The sequence below is a fragment of the Gymnoscopelus braueri genome (genome assembly GCF_963280865.1).
Source record: "Gymnoscopelus braueri genome assembly, chromosome: 7".
NCBI classification, from domain to species: Eukaryota; Metazoa; Chordata; class Actinopteri; order Myctophiformes; family Myctophidae; genus Gymnoscopelus; species Gymnoscopelus braueri.
The window spans coordinates 32,269,512-32,290,740 of NC_137608.1; the positions used below are offsets into that span (position 1 = coordinate 32,269,512).

At 41.0% G+C, this 21,229-nt stretch overlaps 2 protein-coding genes across 2 annotated transcripts; both read left to right on the plus strand.

Annotated features, from left to right (window-relative positions):
• The first annotated feature begins 1,499 nt into the window (after nucleotides 1–1,499).
• LOC308089206 (uncharacterized protein) lies at nucleotides 1,500–7,602 on the plus strand. The gene is made up of 3 exons (XM_080433781.1): nucleotides 1,500–1,638; nucleotides 4,590–5,681; nucleotides 6,315–7,602. The coding sequence occupies exons 2-3, from the start codon at nucleotides 4,831–4,833 to the stop codon at nucleotides 6,574–6,576; spliced, it is 1,113 nt and encodes a 370-aa protein (XP_080289907.1). The 5' UTR covers nucleotides 1,500–1,638; nucleotides 4,590–4,830; the 3' UTR covers nucleotides 6,577–7,602.
• An 11,950-nt stretch (nucleotides 7,603–19,552) lies between these two features.
• Nucleotides 19,553–21,012, plus strand: LOC308088674 (uncharacterized protein). The gene is made up of 2 exons (XM_080433227.1): nucleotides 19,553–20,887; nucleotides 20,925–21,012. Exon 1 carries the CDS (start codon nucleotides 20,021–20,023, stop codon nucleotides 20,504–20,506), a length of 486 nt encoding a protein of 161 aa, XP_080289353.1. The 5' UTR covers nucleotides 19,553–20,020; the 3' UTR covers nucleotides 20,507–20,887; nucleotides 20,925–21,012.
• Nucleotides 21,013–21,229: the final 217 nt, after the last annotated feature.

The following is a 21,229-nucleotide window of genomic DNA, read 5'->3' on the forward strand; positions in this document are numbered from 1 at the left end:
TTTCATTTACTGCTTTCTATAGTTTTAGCAATTTTCTCTATTTTGTTTTACAGTGGGCGGGGGCATTCTGTCCGGTGGCTAAATATGCCTTTTTTACACAATAAAAAAGGTCCTGTGGTCTTTGATGGCCAAATGTGAGTTATTGGGGGCTAGAAGAGCTACTGTAAATAATAATAAAGAAAACACCGGGTTATTGTGTAAAAAAATACATATTTAGCCACCGGACAGAATGCCCCCGCCCACTGTAAAAAAGATCGCGAAAATTGCTAAAACTATAGAAAGCAGTAAAAAAATATGTTTTAACACTCATCTTTTATTTACTTTAATTACAATCTAAAACATAAACCTTGGTTGTAAAAAAATAAAGTTGTCCTTTAAGTAATGAGGTGAGGCAGTTCATTGACTCTCTCTTTCAAACCTGTGATGACTGATGATGTGCAAAACAAACTCCTCGCCCTACAGCCAAACAAGGCCACCGGCCTTGACAACATCCCCACCAGGGCAGGGTGTTTCAGGACGACGGTTCTTCTTCTATTACATTTCTACAACAATCTGGTACCACCCACCCATAAAACAAACATGGGCAAATTCTCCTTCAACAGCACGGCTACCAAGGTATGGAATAGTCTAACCCCATCCCTCAAAAAATGCAGTTCGCTGGGCTCATTTAAAACAGCCCTAAAAACTCATCTTTCTGGAGGCCATAAGAGGAGGTAGTAGTAGTACCAGTTTCCCGGTAGACAGACGACCCCCTCCCCTTTTTTTGTATATATTTTTTATTTTTCATGCTTTTTTTGTACATAGTGTGTGTTTTTCTCTGTATTTTTATGTTGATTTTTGAACTGTTTGGTTGCTACTTCATGTCTATGAAATTAATTCAAGGACCCCAAAAGCAACAAGTCCACAAGGACTTTTATGGTCGGACCTTTTAGACAAAAGTATTATAAATGTAACTGTGTTGTTTTACATTCTTTTGCCTAATAAAAATTTCAAATAAATCAATTTCAATCAAATGATGGTAACATTTTACCTCTAGAGAAACTCTAGGGGATTTGATCTTCAGTGATTTTTAATATTATCCTAAAACACATTCTAGAGCGTTGACTGTGCAAAATGTTAACCAATTATCCCCCCCCCCCCTCCTAAAAAAAATCTCCTTTCTGACTGACAATACACACTTGTACACTCTCAGAGTTACAGCCCCATAAGGTTCCATAAAGGTCCATTTGGTTCCTAACTATCAATCATTTTGCAGGGGACTGGGGACCCCTGGAACCCCCTCAAGGACCCCACACTTTGAGAACCACCGGTCCAGAGAGTCTAATCACTGTCAACTCTCCCCAGCTGTGCCAGTTGGGGCGAGAAAGTTTACGTAGCCAGGCGCACATTCTGCCAGGTGATTTGATTAGCATATACCTGCGTACGGCTAGTTTCCTTGTTTTATTCAACTATTCAAATGCCCACTCACTGCCACAAGAGAGACAGAAAAAGAAAGGCAAGAGGAGCTCAAACAAAGTAGATTCACAAATAGCCTAGGCCTATCTACTGGTGTCTGGTTCAGGGAGCACAAGGAGCAACTTTTTACGCTCGATGGTTATGTGGAGCAATACAAGAAAACAAACGGGACTAACCAAAAAGGTAAGGTGCTTGCTTTAATTAGCCATGGTTCACATGACGGTCGTCTGTCACGACCGTCATGGATGAACTTCAACCTGTGTTTGCACTTACTCCATTGTACAGCCCGTACATATACATAAACGTTCAGATTTAAAATATAAAGTGCTTACCCCATGGCAACGGATGTTACAATTCTACTCGGGCCCTCATAAGTACCAGTATCTTCCGTATTGTTCAATAAAAAGCATTTTAATCCGATCGGGTGGCCATTTTCTCCGAAGTTAATCCATATGCTTTCAACTACGCGACCCTATCGGTTGGGAGGTGTATTGCACTCTGATACATTATTTATAACTATGAGAAAATGGCCACCAATCGGATTAAAATGCTTTTTATTGAACAATACGGAAGATACGGGTACTTATGTGGACCCGAGTAGAATTGTAACATCCGTGGCCACGGGGTAAGCACTTTATATTTGAAATATGATCTTTGAAGTTCATCCATGACTGTCATGTTTCAGGGCTAGGTGCTTAATGTAGCTTATAACTGCTGCCCTCCAGTGACCAGGCTGAAGGAGTAATACACCCTCTTGTCAGCTAAAAGGACAGCTGCAGAAGTATTTCAGCTGCACCTTATTTCTGATGTTTATAGGGTGTTAGTGTAGATTAAAAGTTGTGGTTGGCATGAGGATGAGAGCCAAGAGCGCAATACACCTATGTCAAATGTTTTATGTTTTATTTATTTGATATGGACATCACAAATACATTGGACAAACCAGATGCATTGTTTACAGTGTATAGCACGAGTGCTAATTTTCAACACCTGTCCACAGGAAGCTTTTCTAAAATACAGTAATACCAATCTAAAACCCAATCAGGTACAAACAAATAATATATATATATATATATATATATATATATATATATATATATATATATATATATATATATATATATATACACACACACACACACACACACACATACACATACATATACATGCACTAATAATTAACATCATCAAAATCAATATTTAGACCCAATACATTAACTAAACAAAAGAAGACATAATCTTTCAGATAACCAATCAGCATCTATACGTGTGAGCACATTTGATTTGGTTTCAACCATAATTTGAGTTCTCTGTTAAACACATTACCATCTGTCTCTAGTTTTAGAACCGTAGGCAAGTTCCAGAGGTTTACCCCCTTTACTGAGAAGGCAGACTGCCCGAAAGCGTTTTTGCTTATAGGTATTAAACTAAATTAAATTAAACTACTGTAATTAGCCTAATTGGAACATCTTCTTAGTAGAGGGCAAAAGAAAGTTTACATAATGTCTTTTCATTTGTGCAGCTCAATGTGTGTCCAACCTTCAGGACAATTAAGCCTGTCTTAATCTGACACAGGTAGAAATGGCACTTGGTTTAATTTGATAATTGGAACCATAAGCTTGTCAATCTCAGATTCCTAAACATTCCTAAACATATAGAAACTACATTGACACAGATAAGATGACAAGTGTTACAGAAACACTTCCCTATAGGGTCAGATTATGTAAAAGAAAATGGGTTACAGACATACAAGGAAATAATTAACCCCATTCAAGGTAATAAACAACTTTATAGAACAGGATGCAGCCCCAGGGATTGTGGTTGTGGCTTCTTTAATAACTTCACACATATTAGGCGCTCTGATGCTCATGTCAAGAGTGAATTGTTTGTAGGGCAGGGTTCAGTATCTTGATCAATGTTGATGGACACATATTAGCTGTTGTATGACTCCTTTGGGGGTGAATGTGTTATTGTTGTGGGGGATCTGCTATTTTCAAAATATTTTAATACATTTGAAAACTTGTGAAATAGGATATTCTGCATAATGAGTACTTTTACTTTTGTACTTTAAGTATATCTTGAATTCCAGATTTGACTTGTAACAGAGTATTTCTACATTGCAGTATTGAATACTTTTACTTAAAAACGTAAGTACTTTTCCCACTACTGGTCCTGTGTTATGGTCTTCTAATCCCTAGGCCTTCTCCCTGGAGTTATGTTGCAGTGCACAGTCTAGCTTTCTGCCATGTCCTGAATAAAATAAGACAAAAATGCACTTAAAATCTTTGACAGTTACAATGTTCTACAGAATTGGAAGCAATATGTGGGCCTTTCTATGCTTAGTGTAGCATCTTAGCAATGTTTATATGCAAAAAAGAGCTACAGTATGACCCACTTTGCTAGTGCTTCTTTGCATTTCCCCACAGGCACCATGTGTCCTGTGTTGAAGGGCACTAGGTAGTGCAGTGCTGTTGTGGTGTCTCAACAAGGTTTTTCATTGTTTTCTTCTGGGTATAAATTACACTTGGTCTAATATGAGAATTGGAACAATATACACACACAGTACTTGGTACTTGTCAATTTTAAATTCCTGAATTAACCCAAACAGAGCATAAAGAGTGGAAATTGTATATGGTACACAGATAACAGTCAGTACTGAGATGCTTTTCCTGCTGAAGTTATAGTTCACATGCAAATATACAGAGGACAGTGGTAACAGTTAAAACCTAGACCAGTTGTTTTGCTTATCATTTGTAAACAGTATGATGCAAATGTATGTGCTGTTATTTGGTAAGAATAAATCAAACAGAGCAGTATAACAATGTTACTTATTCATTCCTAGACACTGCCCTCACCTGGTACTTACTCACATACTGTATACACTCATATGAATCATATTGTTCAACCTATTCTCATGATAATGTATTTATGTGTGTTTATAAGTGTGATGTATGTGGGCCACTGTCACAGTACCAAGAGAGAGACACCCATTTGTTTGTGTAAAAGTTCAAACAGAAGTCTATAAAGTAATTCCTGACAGGGGCAACCCTAACTAAAGTGGAATACAGTCACAATTGATTTGATCATAATGTTAAAATGGACTTTTTGAAATCTGAATTTTTATGTTTTTTCTTCAGATTCGGAACCTCACCGTGTCTCCAAGGTCTGTGTTGTTCATTTCTGTGCCTCCTGAAGACTGAAGCGATAGGAGAACCTCCATCCCTTCAATACATTCATGCAGCTGCTCACTGCTGCCCCTGCGGACAGCTGAAGGCACAACAACCAACTCTACCCTTCTCCATCACACCTCCATATTTTATTTAGGATTATTCTCTCTTCATCCGACTTTTATTCATCTACTTTACCTTCTACTCCTGTATGACTTCTCCATGTCCTCCGGCTCCCCCCTCCTCTCTTGACATGAATCCGTATAGAAATCCAAACATAAACTCCAGTCTCTCACCACGCAGTGCTGCTGCTTCTCTCTCCCCCGTCTCCTTAACCGGCCCTCCACTGTACCTCTCCCCACGTGTTAATATTAACACAAATCAACCTTACCACACCGTATCACCAACTTCAACCCCAAGCTCTAATCCAGTTGTCCATACCAGACATACTTTCTATAGACATCCCCACCAAAAACCACCTCCTTATCAAGACTCATTTTTAGATCAATCCCCAACCCAAGCTGCTAACTCAAACCTGTACTCTTCTCCAGCTCAAGATGCTGTCATAAATATCAACCGATCACCAGTCCCTGGTCCAGCTCAAGCTCAAGACCCAGGCCTGAACCAAGCCCCTATACCAAACCGTTACATGTCCTTACTTCCTGTTTCAACCCCCTCCCAGATGTCAGTAGTTGTCAACCAATCCCCTTCTCTCTCCCTCTCTCCAACCCTATTTCTACCTTCACCGCCGCCCTTTGAGGACCCCTGCCCTGACCTGGAGTGTGCCATCTGTTTCAGCCAGTTCAATAATGTCTTCCGCTGTCCCAAGATGCTCCAGTGCAAACACACATTCTGCCTGGAGTGTTTAGCACGTATTAACGTCAAGTCAGCGCAACCCAACAGCATCCAATGCCCACTGTGTCGCGGTCTCACCCCCCTGCCAGTGTTGGGGTTGCCCAAGCTGACCACAGACAATGACGTGTTGTCCTACCTACCTGCCGCCATGCACCGGGTCTACAGCATCCGTTTCAACAGGAGAAAGGGAAAGCTGAAGATCAAAAGGTCTGATTGTTAATTGATTTGATTGTTTAGTAACTAAATTAAACCGCACAAGAACTAACAAAAAGGGTCTAACTGGAATTACAGGTGTACAAGAAGTTCCAGTATTCTGGACAACACATAGCACTGTACTTCTTCTTAGTTATTTTCCAAGCGTTATCTTTGTGTGAGATGTGAGATAACTGGGAACGAGATTATATTGAAATGAACATTAAAACAAAAATGCGAAGAGCACGTATTCCTACGGCTGGGGCAGTACATGTCAGCAGGGAATGTTGGGCGGGACGAGTAGGATGAAGGCTCTATGTCCTCCCGGTGGGGGCTCCTCACTGGCAGGTGAGTCAGTAGGATTACAAAAGCTGTGACAACACAGAAATGTGTGTGGGGAGCAATCAATTGGCATAACGATTAAATTGTGAGAAAAGGGGGTAAAAAAAACAACCAAAGATTCCAATATCTGGAAAACACATTTTGACTTTCAATTTCAGACATGTAATTTGCTTTGCCATATAATTCTCATTTGCGGAGGAATGTTAGTTCTTCAGTTTCCCAAAAATTGTGTTTTTCATGAAGTGTGCTGTTCATCATCAGTGTTTTATCATTTTCCATCAACATTCTCTCTTTCTCTTCAAAAAGGGCGTCTGCAGGTCACCGACAATGGGGACAAAGGTCACTGGCCCCTCTGAGGTCTGTCAGCCACTCCCTGGATGTTGGGCTCCCCAGCCCGCCCCTCACTGCTCGTGCTGGGAGGCGGGGTGAGGAGAGGGGTGTAGGAGGAGCACTGCTAAGACTAACAGCCAGGCCAGCGTGTCGAGCCTTCCTCTTGACATCGGTGGTGTTTATGATGGTGATTCTGACTGGCATTGTCATCTTCCTCATTGCCTTCAAAGAAAACTGAGTGCGTATAGAGAGAGAATTGAATTACTTTGGAATTATGATGATATGAGGTTTCATAAATGGGACAATGACGCTTTGCTGTCTGGATATTATGAATTCATTTTAGTTTGTCATGATGGCTTAATGCACAAAAATACTAATGTCTGAATGCTATGTTTTTTTGTATATTTATTACTTGTTATTTAACTGTCTTCACTCTTTTAAATGTGGAGAAACTAATGTGTACCCACAATCCACAGCCATCTCCTTACATCTTTTATTCTCCCTCTTTTTTAACTCCCATCCTCTTCTGTGGCCTTTCTACACACCACCACCTAGTGGTGTAGGGAGGTCAGGTGACCTTTGATGCAGTCCCCCCCCCCCCCCTCATGCAAATGAAGGGAGAATGAAGCCACTGTTAACTTTCTGATGCAGTAAAATGAACTGAGGTGTGTGAGAGTGCAGGACTAGCTTAATTTCAATCTGTTCATTAAGTAAAACATTCCTACAAAGGCTGTTATAACCTGGACTTATTTTAATCACACTTTATTTTAACCAATCTGTATGGTAGAGTATCTTAATACAGAAAACTGTCTGGTAGGACACCTAAGGTTTAACAATGGAGCACTGAATTGGTCACAAGATGTGCTGTCATCTTTATTGAAACTCAGTGGTGATAATTATTGTAGTTCTCTGTTGGGAGAGAGACTCAAAGGACGGATTTGAGCTTTAAGGGCAAAAAGGCTAATTTGTTGGTTGAGGAATTACATTTTCTATAAACACTATGAATGGATGGAGAGAACATTTAATCTACAATGCAATTGGAAAATTAAGGAGGTCAAAATATTGTACTGCCAAAAAACTGGGACAGTGGAATGAAATGGGTGGAATTCTGAATCACTTTTATCAACACAGTAAAAAAAAAAGACTAACTATTTAGGGTTAGGGTCCCTAACTCTGCCAGTTCTTCACTAGTGACTGTATCGATTTTAGATGACGAATTGGTTTGTGTGTTCCTGTACATGTGTATTTAAACTGTCAAATTGTTTTATAATCACCTGTTTTACCATGCATTAGAAAATAAACTTAATTTGTGTATTTATGACTGCAGTGATTTATCAAATGTTGCACGACAAATTAATTTCTCCTTAAATACATTACTTTTTTAACTCCTAGTATTTACTCTTGAACAAAAAAAGCAACTATAAAATGCAAGATCTAATTACAGTCGGTACCTAGTATGACATGAAATTCTTTAAATCTACAGCAGGCCTAATCTGCTCTGTAAAATGTGTGTGTGTGTATTAATCTTGTTTTTATTGATCAGCTGCCGCATTGTCTTGACGGAAGATACTGTCTCATCCTTTTATCACCCCCTCAGCCATGCAGGGCAAGTAAATTGCTGCATATGTGATGATCATTCTGGAAAACCAACGCTGAATTGCCTAAAAAGCATTCCCAATACCGTCCGCCAAGTGGCGCTCTAACATTAACTTATATGACCACTCCATGACTCGCCAAAAAGTGTGTCTGTGCATGGAAAAGTACAGGCCTGTGGTATAAATGAGAGTGAGACCCTGTCTACATGGAGAATAGCCACCACATCAACAATGATGTTGGAATAGATGGAAAGTTTACTTTACTCTCAATATCTGATACACTCAAATGGTATAGTGACAGTCATAGCCTTGGCCTGACGCCAATACTGGTCATTAATGCATGAGTGGTCCTGGGGAAATACAGAAGGGGTCACCGTCAGTGGGAAGGATGTTTAGGAAGTGAGCCTGACATTTTGCTGACGTAAAACCAGCCAGGGTGTAGTTTTTTTTTTGGTTAAGAGACAGGAAGTTAGAATCTGTTGGTGGTTGAGGAATATTCCATATCGCTCATACACGCTCGCCTCAAGACCAAGGTTTGCCAAAAACCTTGAGGTTAGAAAGTCAGATTTATCACATTGACAAATTTTTGTTCCTTTTTTAATGTCTTGAAAGTTAATGCCACACCTCTGACAAAAATATGAATGTTGAATCTAAAATATGAATCTATAGTTCTGAGCCTAAATTTAATAGACTTGGCGCAAGTCCTTTGTCAATCATTACATTTCCCCAGTGCCTATGAAAGATCTTTAAGGCCTCAACTTTTCTATATAGGAAATTCTTAAAGCCCACCTTTCTGGAGAAAATGTTGCTAAAGCCCTCCTAAAAATATATACTTTTTTTATGAATCTTAAGTTGATGGCCTTGCTTTTGAGGTCCAGTCCTGACTTGCATGCATATACAGTATATTGAGGTTGAGTACTATGCAATTTAGTTTCAAATTTTATATTGAATTGTGATCTCTTGTATTTTGCTATTCATTTAAAAATGCACCCAATTTGACCGTGTATCCTACTACAGCCACCGCTGGTGTTCCTCCACTCAACTGTCAAAGTAGAATTTGAGAGCTGATGTGGTGCCGCTAATGTCACTTGCCTATCTAAGTTGGGAATGCTGACATTAAATTAATAATCGATGCTAAGTCATGGGACATCCGAGTGGCATGAAGGTAATGGCATAGCCTTGGGCCCGGGTCCCCTCCCGTCCACGGTGCTTCTTGGCCCTCGGGCTTGTATGGGGCTCCAACAAACACAATCAGCAGTGATTGTGGGTGGGAACGCTGCAGGGGATTGTGTTGTCGCCGTTACAAGTAAAAGTTTGGTATTCAAAATGTTATTGAGTAACAGTACAAAAGTATTGGCATCAAAATGTACTTGAACCAAAGTACCAAAAGTAAAAGTGCTCCTTATGCAGAAATGTCCCACTGCATAACAAACTTTTGAAAATAGATGATCTACTAGCTCACAACGATGCGACGCGTTGTGAGCTTGTAGATCTGCTATTTTCAAATTGCCGCTGTATACAGTACAGGGCGAAAGTGGCTAATGTATGTTTTGTAATAATAATCAATATCTATTAAGTAACTAGTAACTAAAGTTTTCAAATTATCATAGAGTAAAAGTACAATATTTGCCTCTGAGATGTAGTGGAGTAGAAGTAAAAGTACTGAAATTTGGAAATACTCCAGTAAAGTAAAAATACCTCAAAATACAACTACAGTACTTGAGTAAAAGTACTTTCCACCACTGGTCAGGGGAGGGTGCCTGTTAGGCGGGGAGGGGAAAAGGGGAGGATACAAAGTCTGCACGCGGCTCTCTCCTCGCTCTCAGGTGAAAAGAAGTGGCTGGTGATATGTATTGGAAGAGGCATGTGGTTGTCTATTCCCTCAGGCCAACAGTGGAGGTTTGCTGCCAAAGTGATTGGCCAAACTGAGGAGAAAATGAAGAGAGAAAAATAAGTTGACACAAACAATCCAACTGTTAATCACCAGTTCAGTTCATGTGCTCTGCATTAAGTGAAAGTGCCAACGTAATGTAGCTTCATGTACTGTAGATGCAAAGGAATGAGCTAAGGTTTTAGCAATACACACTTAACTTCACCTTCATAAAACAAGAAAAAGAACGATGGAAACAATACCATGAGGAACTTGTCACGCAAGGATTGCATAGCTACAATTGGTTAATAGAAAACAGTAAATGCAAAAAAAAATCAATATACCTGTATTGTGAGAATACTGCCATAGAATCTTGATGATGTGGTCACGGAAATAAAAATTGTTGCAGTAGATGAGACTTAGATGTATTCTTTAACTAAAAAATGTTATCCAATCAATTCCTTTTTTCCATTTTACTTGATCAAACACTATAATCAATGGCAGCCTCCTTGAATTTACTGTGACCATTAAAACAATTATTTGTTTTAGAAATGTTCAATGTTCATCAGCCCACGCAGAGGCCTGGGAAACTGGAAAAGCATCATGGGTCATTGAAAACAATGTCAATGTTCTCTTCTCTCGCCTCAACGACTTGATTGTGTGTGTGTGTGTGTGTGTGTGTGTGTCATTAACTCTGAGACTGTAAAAATGGACCTTTGGAGAGCTGCGAACAAAACAAAATAATTTTGAATGAGGTCAGTGCACTGAAGAGACCCTTTCTTCTTCTCTCTCCTCCTTTTCAGTAATTTTGTTTCTCCTGTGCTCTTGAGCCTCTTTCACAAACAAAGCTTTGCCTCAAAGATGTTACACAAGTCACCTGATTCGGATGCTATCAATGCATTGAATGGGACATTATCACCTTTTCTTAGACCATTGAATGGGCGAAATATATAGGCGACATACTGACCTACAGTACCCACGATTTATCAGACCATTCATTGGGTGTTATCAAGACATACTGACCTACCAACGGAGATGACTTAAATAGTTCAGTTTCGCAAGTTCTGTAATAGTTCTACAGTGAAAGTCACTAATTTGCCACACAGCTAAGAGCTAAAACCTTTATTTAATCGTTGTCCGGGGTCCCCCAGGGGTCTATACTTGGTCCCCTCCTCCCCCCCACACACGCACACACCAAATATGTTTGCCGAACATGTTGCAGCATGATTTGTTGTGAGCTTGTCCATCTGCTTTTGCCCAATGTTTTCCCCAGAATAGAGACGCTAGGGTTCACATGGTTAAACCTACATTAAACATCTGGGTTTTGGGGTATGTTCATCATGTTCATAAATGTATGTTTTGGGGTTAATCTGATGTTGGCTTGTGCTGGCAAGCTTGCATGTCAGCAATTGGCAAAGGGACAGAATCATTGTATTTGGCCTGGTGGGATGCCTATTCCATAGCCTGGAGGGTTGATTGCAAAATGTTAACTAATGAAAAATAACAGAGAATTGAGGTCCTTGGCCACAGGAAATATGATGTGGATCGGCCAATCGAGTGAATACATGATTTGTCATTATTAATGTATACATTTTTAAGATGATTTTTAAGGTCTATATCAGACAGGAAGAGAGAAAAGAGATGGAGGATGACACTTCACACAGGCCGTCCTAAGACGGACTCAAACCACAAGGACGCAAAAGAAACAAAACTGTTTGAATGCTACTTCCGTTGTTAAGGAGTGTCTGCCCACGCACACAGTCAATTACTACAAATATACAATACAGACCCACTCACTCATACACACACACACACACACACACACACACACACACACACACACACACACTCACTCACTCACTCACTCACTCACTCACTCACTCACTCACTCACTCACTCACTCACTCACTCACTCACACACACTGGATAACATTATGACAGGGATAATACATTCTACACACATTACATCACTGGGGTTAGGCTATTGCTACCTTTGCTTCTGCAAATACATACAAAGTCATCAAGATTGTTTGGTGCCATATACTGAGTAATTCTTATCACCACTGCTGAGTGGAAACAGTGTCAAGAGATTAGCAAAACACTGCAAATGAGATGTTAATGACTGATTTATTGTGCTACAACATTTAATCATTGTTTCTGTCTATCCATTAGCACTGTGCATCCGTTTTCTCTGCTTTGTTGTATCACAACGCCTGTTGCTACAGGTGACTGGAAGTTTTATTATGAGAAAGTAAGCTAATGGATCAAAGTGTTGAGTTTATTTTAAAGCAGTTCAGTCTAGTTTGGTTTGTTTTGACACATTTTATTAACGTCATTTTTGCATTATCATCCCTCATACAGTACAATGCATCTTAATTAAATGATCAAGGATGGCACATTTAAATCACAGATTTTTTAATGCCTCCACCAGCGGAGTTCCTTTCCTTGTGTGTAAAACCGTTGATGAGATACCACTTCTGATTACATGTTTTAAAACAGGCTTTCCAGAGAACAGAGGAATCCAAATGTTATGTCTGTTTTACATAAGATTGGATATCGCTCTTCTATACAAAGACAAACAGCTAGGTTATCACTTTAAAGCTACAATCCAGAAGTTTTTAATGACTGAAGTGATATTTGAACCAATCTCTATGGTAGAGTATGCTAATTCAAGAACTAGTACATCTGCACTGGTTGAAGGTGACTCCCTATACTATTAGACCCTAGGACTGCTTGACATGGACACTAATATGGACAATTAATAGTTTTATTCTTTTGCTTGTTTAGCATTTTTGATATTAGGCTACCCTCTCAGGACCTATAGTATTACACGCCTGTCTGGCTTTGGCCGTTGGGGCTTCCCTCTTTTGTGATCCTTCCTGGTGTAACTTCCTTTTCTTTTCCAGTCAAAGGTCTGTTTTTGGGAGTTTTCTCCTTGTTCGATTTACGGTTAAGGACAGAGGGTGTTGTTTTGTTTCCTTTGGTAAATGAGGGCCAGTAAAACCCTTTGAGACAATAACAGTGTAAGGGCTATGCAATTAAGTGGTTAAACTTGACTTTAATTAATTGACTGAACCACCAATCATTGATGTGCACCTTTTCAAATTTCCATTTTTTTATATATATCCCACAAGGTTTCCAGTTGAACTGTATAACTTACTGATAGGATAAAGAGGCAGAGAGACAAGAGACAGTGAAAGAGAGAGGAGAATTCCAAATCTCTTCAGACTTGCATATGGAGATATTACTGGCAGAAACACCAATAGTGCACTGGAATATTTCTATCAATATCGTGTGAATTTATAGTCTGCAATTCAAAAGATGGTCTGCATTTCTAATGCGCCTTTTTCCAAAGCGTTCTAAAATGAGGATTATATTTATCCATTCACACACACTCACACCGACAGCAATGCAAGGCACCAACCTGCTCATGGGGAGCAGTTTGAGGTTCAATTTCTTCCTCAAGGACACTCTCACCTGAAGCTAGGAGGAGCCAGGGATTGAACTGGGAACTTTCCACTTCCCAAATCGCCACTCTACCTTATAAGTCATTACCACCCACACATTTGTAGGTGGCAAGATGGAGATGGAGTTTCTATCACCTGGAAATCAAGTCAAGTCATCTTCAGGGAGATTTAGAGCTGAAAGAATTATATGAAAGAACACACACACACACACACACACACACACACACACACACACACACACACACACACACTCACACACACACACTGGGCCTCTAATCTTTCAAATACAGATGCACCTCTATATACGTGGCAGACAGAGTTTCAGTCTCCGGCAGGTCGAGACCTGTTGTGCGGTTGAGAACAGAGAGGACATCCCCTAGACCTAGAAGATATGTCTATATCAGGAGGAGTGCTACAGTACCTCAGGGTCCACCCACACACACAATTACTTCTACACCTGAACGCATACACCATCTCTTCATTGTGGGACACTCACTCTACTAAGCATTGCTTTAGCAGATTTTGTATTACAGTACACATGCCTAAAATTACACGCATACACACGCATGCACATGTGCACATGTATACTGTATGATCTGTGTTTTCTCACTTCATCCTTTCCTTCTTTCTTCTCCCCCTAAACAAATAGAAATTGAGACATTTTCTCTCCCACATCCTTACAGTATAAGGGAAACCTTTAGTGCTCTCCCACAGAGTAACAGGACTACTCACAAGTTTATTATGTTACTCACTCACTGTCTTACACACTAAGTACACAAGCAAAACCTGATTAATACTTCAATGCATGATGGTGCATAAATTAGGCATGTCACACTGACTCGTACTACCACAGACCTTTCCCACAGATAGTCCATGAGCCAGAGCCCCAAAATTGAGCAATGATTATCGAAAGAGTGGGCAAAACCAAACCTATATTAAATTGTTCATAGGGTCAATACGAGTAAATAAATATATGATAACCTCTCCACAGGAGTAGCTTTTTCACGGTTATCACACATTTTGTTATTTTCCCCATACGTACATGACAGGTGAAAAAATGACAACATTTAAAAAAGAGTTATCATAATGAAACTTCCCCAGTTGATTACTTACATGAAGACAATGATTTATCGTATTACACGTTTTCTGAAATTTTATATTTAGATGTGCAAATTGGGCATTAGGAATATGCCCGAATTTGCATAACTTTCCAGAATCAACATTGGACAAAGCCAGAGTCAACATTCTTATTTCATTTTGTTAAGATGTTGTAGTCAAAGGTTTTTAACGAGGGAATATTCAATATCTGGCTCAATTTTGGGGCTCTGGCTCATGGACTAAATGCCTAATTTGCATATTTAAATATACAATTTCAGAAAACTTGTAATACGATAAATCATTGTCTTCATGTAAGTAATCAACTCAGGAAGTTTCATTATGATAACTCTTTTTTAAATTTTGTAATTTTTTCACCTGTCATGTACGTATGGGGAAAATAACAAAATGTGTGATAACCATGAAAAAGCTGCTCCTGTGGAGAGGTTATCATTTTATTTATTTACTCGTATTGACCCTATGAACAATTTAATATAGGTTTGGTTTTGCCCACTCTTTCGATAATGAAATCTTGTCTGGCTCATGGACTAAGAGTGTAAATGGTGAAACTATATCACAGTATGAACAGTGTTTGCGCTAGATGATGAACTACTGCGAGGTGAGCAGGACTCATCCTTATTCAACTACAACTTCATAATGATTGTGCAAAATGGCACCATTCGGTCTTTCAAAATTCTGATGGCTGAAGACAAAATAGATGGTCTATGGAAGACATTCAGGACAGAGGGCTTATTGGTAACAATTATTTAGGGTCAGATAATGTTATACTCATTTGCACCTTGCCCAGAATATTATTTACTATCAGTAATTCTTCATATACCCATGTATAATACACAAACAAACACTATCCTACTCATGCAACCTATACTGTAGGTCTATGAACACCTAATTGTTACAGTACAGTCAGACAGGGAGGTATACCCTATGTCTGCCCTGCCAAACCAAACACCATCTCAATGAGCTAATTACTGTGTTTTACCCCCAGTCAGTCAAACAGCTCAAACCTGACAAATCATCTATGTAGGGAGCTCTAGTCACGCCACGCTGCCTGGAAAACGCACACACACGTGCACACGCACACACACACGCATGCACACACGCACGCACGCACGCGCGCACACACACACACACACACACACACACACACGCCTCAACTACAGTATGCAGAGTTCAGCTCAAGGTCGCCTAATGCAAGATAATCAGAATCACAGTACATTTCTCATGCATCCCTCTCAGACTATCTCTCTATCTCACACACACACACACACACATACTACCCTTCCCACCCTTCTGAGCAGTGAAAGGCCGTGAGATTAATACCACACCCTTAATGAATCACAGAAAGAATAAGTGAAAGGAGCCAGAGGAATAGTGTTGAACTGTGTGAACTGTGAGTGTAAAAGAGACAGAGAGTATGGGGGGGCAATGCCTGTACTGTACTGTACTGTACTGTAATAAAGGTCACAATCGCAAACCTGTTTTTGTTCATTAATTTAGCTTAAGAAAAGCTTTTTGCTTACTGTACAGACTCACTGAACTAAGCATGTTCAGCATGGATATATTCCAACAGCTTGATGTATTCAAACATGGGAAGCCAGCTGCTCTTGTTTTTCCCTATTCTCGTGAAATAGCTTTTGTTGTTGTCTTGTGCATCCAGGCAACTGATGGGCCCAACAATCCTAAATTGGTCAGAGAGGTTGCTTTTCATAGACCCCGGACATAGAAGACTTGGCTGGACCTAAAAGCATGCCCTGCTGTAGCAGCAGTGTGTTGACAGGAGACGGGTCATAAGATAATTGTACTAACCACAAAACCGGGATTGGAAGGAAGGGACATTGTCTCTCAAATCAACATTCTCAAATGATCACATGCCTGTACATGGATGCATTTGCAATGGGTTCACTATGACACTAATGCAACAGAACTCTATCCAGTCTGGTCCTGTAGGGGTTGTTTGTCTGCATACTCTGCTGTGACTATCAAGAATATCTGGGTCTGAGGAAGGTGATCTGAATTGTATTGGCCAGTGTGCTCAGTGCTGTATTTCCGAACGCACCCATTGTCTCCGCCAGGCCGAAGGCGTGGCCAAGACTATGTTTTGCCCCCTGTCCGTCTGTTCGTCCGTCCGTCCATCCGCCCGTCTGTGAACAGCTTATCTTCGGCACCGTTGGCCCGATTGACATGAAACTGTGCACACACACCTACCTGCCAAAGCAGAACCCCAATTTCTTTGCCAAACTTTTTTTTTTACTTACTCCTACAGATTTTGTCCAAATATCAAGCAAATCGTTACACAGTATCTCTATTGTCCTGTGATCAAGACGGATCTGTCAGATTTTTCATATTCCATCCTGATTGGCTAAGATTGGCTTCCAAAGTTTGCAGGAGTGTTCCGTTTTGAACAAAATGCCTCAAATCATGAACGCAGCGTGTGATTGCCGTGAAACTTTGCACGCACATTCCAACTAGACCAAGGAAGAAATGATACCTACATTTTTCAAATCAGCCTCATGGTGGCGCTATAACAGGCCGATTCACGTTTTTACCTACTGTATAACTGCACCGATTGGTGTGAAACTTTGCACCACACTTCCCAGAGGCAAATGAAAAAACAATGCTGTGGCTTTTTATAGCACCACCAGGAGGCCGACTTTTGCAAAACCTATATCTCTTTCATATTCCATCCTGATTGGCTAAGATCTGCATCTAAAGTTTGCAGAAGGGGCTCGTTTTGAATAAAATGCCTCAAATCATGAACGCAGCGTCCGATTGCCGTGAAACTTTGCAGGCACATTCCCACTAGGCCGAGGAAGAAATGCACCCTTTTCACATTGTATGGTGTTATAGCGCCACCAGGAGGCGGAGAAATGTGATATTACTCCTACAGATTGTGTCCAAACATCACGCAAATAGATATTCTCCTTATAGTCATGTGATCAAGACGGATCTGTCCAATTTTCCATATTCCATACTGATTGGTGCATTCCGAACATTGCTGGCCCACAATAACCTACCTGACCTGGCGGAGACCTGTGCTCCGAGGAGCACTTTTTCTAGTTCAATATCTGGTCACTGCCGCCATAATAGGTTGCAGGTGTAACGCAGGTAATCAGTTTGTTGCCAGGTTTTGCAAGAGACAAGCGGCCAGGTCTATGAAAACAAGCCCAAAAGAAGCAACTACAGCCGATATCACGTTTTACCACTTGATATCGGCTATTTGAATATAGTGTCAATACTGTGTGATGAGGGATTTGTCCACCAAAGTCCATTTCTTTGAGTAGGTGTTCTGCATATTCTGGTAAAGAATATGTGTAAAGCAGTTACGGTAGTAACGGTCCTCGTGTAAACTCACACATGAATGCCTAGTTAGTTCGGTTACATTTGTACACTCTCAGAGTTAAATTAACACTGAAGATTTGTAGTAGATGTGTAGTTGTGTTATAAGCAGAATAAAAACATGCATAGAAACAGTCCTCACACTGTAAGGTTAAATAAAAGAAATTGCAAATACAACTACAAAGTTGAGTCTGAAGGCAAGAGTTCAGGACAACAGTGATCCTCACACTTTCTCAACAAATAACAAGTCACGAAACATTTGCGAAATGCTATTAAAAGCCAGCATGAAACCAAATGGCGCCCCAAACGTGAGAGCAAAAGTTCAAATGAGTGCACTGAGACCCAGAGGGTTATTGTATTGCGTGCTGTGCCTTGGGTTGCGTGTTGGGTGGTGAGTTCAGGCAGCGTCTGACAGAAGAGCATGTTGTCTCTGTTTCTTTGCAGCCTAGGTTCTTTACTGTCTGAACTCTGCGTGTTCACTTACAGAATGTTGCATGCAGTGTGTGTGTGTTGCGTGCTGTAAGCGAGGGCAAACAGAGGATCAAAGGGATTCTGAGACATTCCAGAAGTTTCTCAGTATTTTTTTGTGGTCTCAGCCCGAGGAGACAGCTCTGGGCTGGGACACAGAATGCAACGCTCCACACTACATGCAAAGACACAGGAGATTATTTGTTGCATTTTTGCATGGAAATATATTGTAACAATTGTTTTTTACATAGACGTGAGTGCAAACACACTGCCATGTGTATCCATATAGTGGATTTGTGTAGAGAAAGGATAAGTGGAGAAGAATGGGGATGAGAGGAGAGGAGAGGAGAGGAGAGGAGAGGAGAGGAGAGGAGAGGAGAGGAGAGGAGAGGAGAGGAAAAGAAGTATGGGGTCACACAGAGGGAAAGGGAGAGAGAGGGTTCATGACCTTCTCATTTCATAATCAAATGAGGGTTCGACAGGTCGTCGTAGGCCTGAGGCGGCTTGATTTTGATTCATCACGATATGTGGCTTTTTGTGTCAACAAACATTACAGTGTTATAAAGAGGTGAGAATGCTGCTCTTTCTGTTGACAACAAAAGTGTTACCGTTTCACTCAAATACAGATTTGGCCTTTCAGACACACTTTTCAGCGTCAGATTCATACAGGTGCATTCATTCCTCTGGGATCTGTGCAGGACAAGCACTTCCACTTTTGGTGAAAAGATTTTTATCAGAGCCATAATATTGATCCTTAACTGATATCGTTATCTAACCTGGTGACTGGCTGGTTAATTGTTTGCGAAGGAAATGTGGGATGGACACATGCAGACATAGTAGTGTATTCTAGTGATGTTTAATCTCTTAAAAATAATGGGAGTAAAACTTCTGAGAATCATTCAGTGGAAACATTGAATGATTGATTGATTGATTGATTGATTGATTTAAGTAATGCAAAATTCCTATCCACAATTTGTTTGGGGTTTAATGGAAGTTATTTGCTTGCTGCTGGAACACAATTCTACATTTCGACAAAGACCCTAAAATCTAAATCTCTGGTCACAGCCTCTCATGGAACTGTACCAAGAAGCTCACTAGAGGAATGCAGAGTGGAGACAGTAGGGCAGGGGAGAAAGGGGAAGGAGTAGAGAGGGTGAGGAGGAGCACCCTCTGAAATGCGTTTAAAGGGGCTGTTTGCGTGTGTCTAAAAATAATTTTACCCACAACAACAATTCCATGGATGGGTGGAGATTACCTGGCCACAGGCAATCTGTCCCCACCTTCTTTGGAACTATTTAAAGAGCCTTTCTCTGGAAGAAGACAAGGAATAGAGAGGACCAGGAATAGAATCAGAGACTATGCAAAGGAGAGATTCTGTTGAAGATAGAGATAACTAGAAAGAGGTATCAGCGCACACGTACTGTAGGGGGAGTGATAGCATCGTGGAGAAGAAGTTGGCACCTGGATAAAGACTGACAGGCTGAGCAGGAAAATACCAGCAGTAAAACAAGTGGATCTGCATTGGTGAGATCAGACTTATATTACATGAAGATAACAGCGTTGAAAACCCAACCGACTGTGCTTGATCAGAGAAGTTCCACCAGGAAATTGAAGAACTTAACTGTCAACGATCAACAGATGGGTGCAGTTTCCGGCTAGGCCAACAGCTGCAGAGGAAGAATAAAAATCTGTCTTGACTGTCATACAGGAGGGACAGACAGACAGACAGACTGACTGACTGACTGACTGCTGGACAAGAAGAATCCAGTCTCCAATAAAAAAACAAGATCAATAATTAATTGTCAAGACAAGACATTCCTGGCTCTGACCATGAATTCCTCCTCCTCTGCCGCCTCCACCTCCTCTTGGAGAGCGACCCCTGTCGCTGTGGGGCCCATGGACAGGACTGGCGCTCCCCTCCACGACACCTTCTTTTCCTCCTCCCCCCTCGACGCCGAACCCCTCCGTCCTGTCCCACCCCTCCGGCCTCGTGGACGGAGGCCCCTTAGGGTGCTGTATCCCCCCTCCCTGAGCAGGAGGCCCCCGCCACAGAGGGAGGCCCCGGACCCAGCAAGGCGCTGGCTGCGACTCCTCTTGGTACTCCTCTTCCTCCAGATTTACACTGAGGAGACATGCCCAGGATCTCAGGAGCTCCAGATCTACAGTCCAGATGCAGCAGCGCCTCAACCCCAAGAGGGGGGTGATGGGATCCCAGTTGCAGCGAGGAGCCAGGTTGGGGCAGCTGTGGAGGAACAGTGGAGGGTGCAGACGGTGTCAGGGGCATCAGGGTGCCAGATGGAGTGCGTTGTGGCCTGATTCAAGACCATCTCAATGACAATGGGCTTTTGATTCCATCCATGCCATTGGGTCTCCCCAACTGAACTGACCTAATTATAAGAAGCAAAGATGAAATAGTGGCCACAAAGAGGGTGACAATGAAAGATATGTATGATATGACACATATCTTTCCTCTCGTTGTAGGTGCTGCCTGAGCAGATGTTATTCATATTGAATGCAGAGGTTTAGCATCTTAAGGTTTATTTGGATGTGTACCACGGTGCACTGCGACATGGTGGACAACTTGAATAGTGCAAATATTGCCGGTCCACTCTGACATGATGAGACTTAGAGATGCTTAGATGACTTTAGTTTGTACAGTATGCTGTTGGAACAACTCATGGATATAATAATTCAAACGTTTGACTCTGGCATGCAAGAAACATCTACTAGTCAGGAAGGACAAGAAAAAGAAGAGGCAACTGGCAACCAAACAGCATGAGGGGCGAGCACCACTTTTTATTACCTGCGGTTTCATATTTTTGATAATTTGTACAGCATGTGTGTAACAGGTTAAATGTTTGCATTTTTTATTCTTGATTGCCCTTTGAGGTTTAAAAAAAAAACATTCAATAAAGCATGTAATTTACAGTATGTGTGTGTCTTACAGTGCTTCCCAAAACATTTTCAAATGATAAGAAAAGCCAGAATGAAACCGAATTAAACGACCTGGCTCTCTCCCTCTGTCCCTCTCTCTTCCTG

What these genes read in the sequence shown, in the direction of transcription:
- LOC308089206 (XM_080433781.1), top strand. Translation starts at nt 4,831, where the DNA reads ATGACTTCTCCATGTCCTCCGGCTCCCCCCTCCTCTCTTGACATGAAT. An exon ending in GGAAAGCTGAAGATCAAAAG is followed by an intron (nt 5,682 to 6,314) that starts GTCTGATTGTTA and finishes CTCTTCAAAAAG; the next exon opens with GGCGTCTGCAGGTCACCGAC.
- LOC308088674 (XM_080433227.1), top strand. Translation starts at nt 20,021, where the DNA reads ATGAATTCCTCCTCCTCTGCCGCCTCCACCTCCTCTTGGAGAGCGACC.